Consider the following 6,000-nt stretch of genomic DNA (forward strand, 5'->3'; position numbering starts at 1 on the left):
AATACTTACCTCATAGAGTTGTAATGAATTTTAAATGAGATCATTTATGTAAAATGACTGGTCCATGGTAAATATTTGGAGAAGGAACAAAGCACATCTTTGATACCTGAACCATAGAGGATATTTAGTGTAAGTGATATTATTGTATGAATATGATTACTCTTATTTATAACCTGGAAATGTAGGCATTATTATATCATTTGAAGAGAGACTAAATAACTTGCTCGCAGCAACATTACAAAAACAGGCCTGGGACACAAACCAGCTCTGCTTCTTCCCACCCAGTTTTAGAGGACACTTCATGGTCATTAGGGAGACCACATTTAGCTGACCTGATCTAGAAATTCCATTTAAACTAAAATTTGAAGGAAAAAAGCCCTTAAACACTTTATAGTGGGATTCTAGGTTGTCATCTGGACTATCTGCATATCATAGGCCCTGTAATAACCTTTTGAAAACATTTTTAAATTACAAAAGTGACGTAAAAACAAACCTGATAAAGATTTTTAAGAAACAGAAATAACTATTTTGACCCCCACTTAATAGAATCTCTTACTTGACCTTGTTGCTGAATTTTCTTCCAGTCTTTCAAAAATGCATACTTGACACAATTGTAATCATACTGTTTCCCACATTGCTACCTAGTCTTCATGAACACCATCTTTATGGCTGTAGACTAGTCTGATAAGGGGTATGTCTTCTAGTCTGTTTAACCATTCCGCTAGTGTCGGATGTTTAGGTCATCTTAGTAGATAAGTGTGAACAAGGGAACAATGTTGCTTTCACCATTGCCATAATCACCCTCAGGGACCTGGTGTCCTTCTCTATCAATGCCCACTAAGCTTTTTGTCATTTGATATTTAAGCTGGATGAATGTCAGCTCTTCTGCTGGAGTCTGAGGTACTTTTTGCAAGTTTTATTTTCAGCCAGTTTTCATCACACAGATTCTGTATATTAGCCTCCTGGTGGGTAAAGTGTGGGCTCACCCAGGAACCTAAGCTCAAGAGCAGCGCATTTTTTTCCCTACAGATAAATGTCTTTTGAGGTGCAAATAAATGATTTACAAAGGAATTTTGGGAAGTCCTGCTACTGGTGAATGGGGGTGCTAGTCAGAAAGAATGACCAGGGGAGTGGGGTGTCACACCGGCAAACTTGCCCCAGCTCTGAAAAATTATCCTGTTACAGCTCAACCAGGCCTGGTCATAGCAAATTGATTGGGTCCCATCTCCAAGAAAAGATCAAATTTGTATATAAAGTGGGCCCCAAGGTCCCTTCAGCTCAAGAGTTTTGGCTGCTTTACAGAAGCCCAACTGTCTGAGACTAAATCCAATGCCAAAAGCAAACTGGAAGAGACAAGTTCAAGTGGATCAATTTTGCTGTCCCTTTCCCTGGGAATGAAGACCTTTCTAAGCCACCATTCTTCCCAGATCTCAATGATAACTTGTCCAGATGTCTTCGTATGGTTGTCCATTGTCCACTGACAACCTCAAAAGATTACTCTGACATACCAACTATCTCCTCGGAAAGCAGGGATATGTGGTCTAAAGAACATTTCGAATACTTCCTCCACTCTTTTCAGTCAGTGGCCAGCTACTTTCCCCCACCTCTGATGCCAGAGGATTTCTGGAAGGCATCTGAAGGGAGCACCCTGGGCAATTATAACCCTATGGAATATCAATAATTAAGCTTCATGTTACATGGCATTTGTCAGGGGGGAATGCAATGAATGGGTTCTTACCTGGTCAAAAAAAAAACTGTACTCAAAGACTAATTACTTATTGCAGAGTGATGTTGTGTGACTTAAACGAGATCATACACATAAAGGATTGAGCCTAGGGCCCAGCATCTTGGAAGCGCGTCATAGATAATTGGCTGCTATTGGATGAGTAATAGAGCTGGGGTAGGCAGTGGTGTGCCACCAGCATACATGGGGACACAGGTCTTACCAGACTGGAAATTCAGTAGCAAATCTAAAGTCTTGCACTTGGGTTCAAACACAAACACCTACTAAATACAAAATGGAGACTCTAAAAAGAACTTGGGTTTTCCTCTTCTTTTTTTTTTTTTAAAGGAAGCTTCAGTCGAAAGTACTTCCAAAATAAACTATTTGTGTGAACTGTGTGGCATGTCCATGGGATTTGTGTATAGAATGTGCATGTGTGGTGTGGGCATATTGTACTCTGCGTGAAAAGTACGCTATGCATGTGAAGCGTGTGTGTTTGCACATTCATGATTTGTATGTGGGCATGTGTTAAGTGTGGAAGTGTGTATATATGTGTGAATTTATGGCTACGTATCTGTGTACCATGAGTGTAATGTACGTTTCCAAAAGAGGGAAAGTCAGCCATCCAGGACTCTATTTACAGGGGCACAGCTGGAAGTCCTCTTTTGGCCAGATCACTAGGCATTCACAAGTTGGAGAGTGTTCAAAGAAGAGCAGCTAGATGCGGGTAGGAGCCTTGTAGCCATGTCACATGTTATACAGATGAAGGAACTAGGGAGGTTTGGCCTGGATAAGAACCGGGGTGAGTGGGGGTGGCGGAACAGGGAGGGCTGGCGCTGTTCCCTTGGAAGGATCATGAAGGTCAGCGCCAGGGCCAGAAGGACATAGATTTGGGTTTGGTTTAAGAAAAAGCCTTCAAATTCTAATGGACAAGAATGTTGTTAGATGGGAGTGGGCTTCCTTGTGTGATACTAACCCCCTCCCAATAGGGTATTCATGAAGGAACCATCTTATCCTTGATCTCATTGGAGTCACACCACAATCTTGTAGACCAGGTAGGGGTGGAAGGGTCCCCCTTACCCCTTTTTAAGTATTGGGTGCCTGAGCCATATGGCCTTAAAAGGCATTTATAAAACTCCCTCCCCCTCTTTATTCCAGTTTATCAGGATCACATAAACCTGAAAGAACCTACAGAACAAAAAGTTAAACTTTCTTTCCTTCTCAGGCTTGCCAGAGACTGTACTTGAATTTGCTAAGCATGCTGTAGTCCCTTAACAGTATGTCAGACTCCTGGGATGATTCTCAGCAGGGTGCTGAGGCTGACAAGAACTAAAAGCAAATTTTTGCTGAAATAAGTTAGCTGAGGCCCACCCTCTCCCTGCCTTTCCTCCCCCGCCTGTGAGGGGGCAGAGGAAAGAAGAGACAGCCCCAGGTTTGGTCTATGGCTGGTGACCAATGACGCACTCTCACCAATATAGATTTTGGAGGTGGAGACTATGGAAAAACAGGTGGCAGTGGGGGCAGGTGGCAGCCTGGAAGGGGTGGGGCCTACCAAGGGGGAGTGAAGGACAGTGTGGGTGGGGGTCCTGGGAAATCTCAAAAAGAAAAAAGTCAGTCTCCTGAAACTTTAAGGAAAAATAAAAACAATCGGTTTCCAAAATGTGCCTCATAGAAGCCGTTCCAGGAAAGAGGTGAAATGCCACCCACACATTTTGTTCCGTGCTGTGATCTTTGCACACCTATGGCCTCGATTCCCCAGGCAAAGGGGAACCGAGCATTGATTTCAGACACCCAAGGAAATACCCAGACTAAAGACCCCCGGTCTTCGACCCTGGGCTGTTTGGGGCAGTGGGCAGTTGGCAGGGCTTCAGCAGAACCAGATTTGCTGCCTACTCCTTATATGACCTTGGGCAGGCCTTTGCCGTCTCTGGGATTCAGTGTCGCCATCTCTTAAATGAAGGGGTTGAATTCGACGACTGTAAGGGGCCAACCGTGATATTCTGTAGTTGAGATTGGGATGCGAGGGACAAGCTTCAGACGAAAGGACACCCCCTCCACTCCCATCTTCAGAGTCCCTGGGCCCTGACCGCCCTGCCAGGGACGTTCCCCCTCGGGGCTTTAGGGCCCTTGGGTTGCGGGACGGCGCGTGGGGCCCCAGGACTCCGCAGTCTCCCTGCGCGGCAGAGCCAGCGACTCCGCCCCCGCGCTCGCCCAGAGTCCCGCCGGGCCATTAGCGGGATTGCTCGCGGTTCCCGGCAAAGCTGGTGATTTATGCGGGGCCTCGACGGGGCAGTCCCTGGAGCCAGGAACAATTAGCTAAAAGCCAGCGGGGAAGGGAGGCGAGGGGGCGGCGAGCCAAGCCCCAGGGCGCCCTGCCGGGGCTGCAGCGCCGGCCGCCCGGGGCCAGAGCACCCCAGCCCCCCTAGTCGTGGGCCCCACTCACCACGGCGGGGGCGGGGCTCAAAGGCCGAGGCGAAAAGGCAGTCCAGGATCCACGCCATGACCCGCGCCGAGTGCCGGCCGCCTTGCAGCTGGCTTCCGCGCCGTCCCCGCACAGGGCCGCCCTAAGTAGCCCCCGGTGACCACGCCCTGAGCCGCACCCTGCACCCAGCTCGGAGTGTCTTGGTCACCGGACACCTCGGGCTTGTCACGAAGGGGGCAGGGCCTCAGGGGAGCACCCCCACCCTCCCTCCGGAGGAGAGGCCGCGGATCCCACAGCCCCTTCCCCCACCCGGAGGGAGGCCAGGATGCAGCTCCGGTCCCGGGGAGCTCACTCTGAAGGCGGGACCCTGCCCCTACCCCAGGGAGCCCCGAGTCTGAGGGGAGACGCTACCTCAGCCCCAGTGAGCCCCGAATCTGAGTGGGAGGGGAGATCTCTGCCCCCAGGAGCCCTCGATCGGGTGCATAAAAGCCAGCCTGTCCCCAGGAGTTTGCCGGCGAGATGGTTGAACTGTCCCAGGGAGCTTCAGATCTGAGGGGGAGGCTGTATCCCAGCCCTACAAACTCCCACGTTTGCGGGGACACATCATCTCTGCCCTCGGGAGACCCAGTCTAGGGGGGAAGCAGTGTCTGCCCCGGGAGCCCTGAATCGGAACCTTCTGTTTTAGGGGAGGCATCACCTCAGCTCTTGGTAGCTCCAAAATTGATTTTAAATCACTGTTCCATTCTACAGAACCAAGAATGTAGTAGGAGAAAAAGAGCTTTGTCCCCATGGAGCCCCGAAGCTGAGAGTACTTTTACTGCCCCTGCCCTGCGGTTCCCTCAGGGAAGAGGGAGATGCTATGCTTCCTGAGAACCTCCGTTTTTAGGGGGTTGATCTCCAAGTGAGAATAAAGAATGCATTGTCAAGTATGTATAAGTATGGGGGGGTCTCAGTTGCCGCTGACGTACAGATTCCGCTGCCTATACTTTTTGCTCAGGGCACTGGCATAGGAGGGGCACCAACATTTATTTTTAGAAAGAATTTGATATTTGATATTTCAATGGGGGGTGGTACTGTGTTGGATTTTATTACACTTCTTCTGTGACCTTGTATTTTTAAATTTTAAATACATATGGGGGCAAGTACCATAAGGGGTTCAGTGTTTAGGGCATCTGGTAGTAGTAGACCAGCCCTGAGTTGCTTAAGTCCATGAAGCCCAAATTAATTTCTCCCCCAATCCTCCATTGGTAGTTGTAGGGACGTGACTCTGTGCCTTGTTTTTCTCCACTGGGAAAATGGGGCTCTGTCCATCAAAATTCTAGTGAGGAGGTAGCAAGAAATATGAAAAATCCTCTTCCAACAGCTTGATTGCCAGCCTGAGGAGTGCAAACTGCAAACACAGGTCCTTTGGGGAGAGGAGTTATTACATTTGCTTTGTTAACCACTGATATTAGCATTAATGCAGCAGAAGGGGAGCATAACAGGCAAGAATAACCTGTACTTTGTCATGCAACTCTTAGCAAAGCTGTGCTCTAGTCAGTTTAAAGGGCTTCCTTCCACTCATTTTCCTGCCTTTCTGGGAAACATGGTACTTCCATGCCTTTGCACCAATTTTTAAATCATTTCCAATTTTCTCTGTTTTCTAAAAGCAATCAAAGACAACAAACACTCACCAGACCTGCTCTTCTACCAATTTCTGTTGTATAAATACCCAGTCATCTAAGCCAAACAAGTCTGACATCTAGAAATGTCCAGTTTCAGGCCTTGGATATTGAAATCTTGGCCTTACCTCTTCCCATGAGCTTATCCACCACCAGCTTTTGTCATGGCATCAATGGGTTTCTTTTTTTTTTTC

At 48.0% G+C, this 6,000-nt stretch overlaps 1 protein-coding gene across 1 annotated transcript in view; it reads right to left on the minus strand.

The window, feature by feature from the left end:
- The window catches only part of ARHGAP36 (Rho GTPase activating protein 36), a 30,127-nt gene extending 25,903 nt beyond the window's left edge, over window positions 1-4,224 (minus strand). The window contains exon 1 of the mRNA XM_044234989.1: window positions 4,167-4,224. Within this exon, the coding sequence (XP_044090924.1) occupies window positions 4,167-4,224 (58 nt within the window). The remainder of the gene's footprint in view (window positions 1-4,166) is intronic.
- Between the last annotated feature and the right edge of the window lie 1,776 nt (window positions 4,225-6,000).

Source organism: Neovison vison, chromosome X (genome assembly GCF_020171115.1).
Source record: "Neovison vison isolate M4711 chromosome X, ASM_NN_V1, whole genome shotgun sequence".
In the NCBI taxonomy this organism is placed as follows: domain Eukaryota; kingdom Metazoa; phylum Chordata; class Mammalia; order Carnivora; family Mustelidae; genus Neogale; species Neogale vison.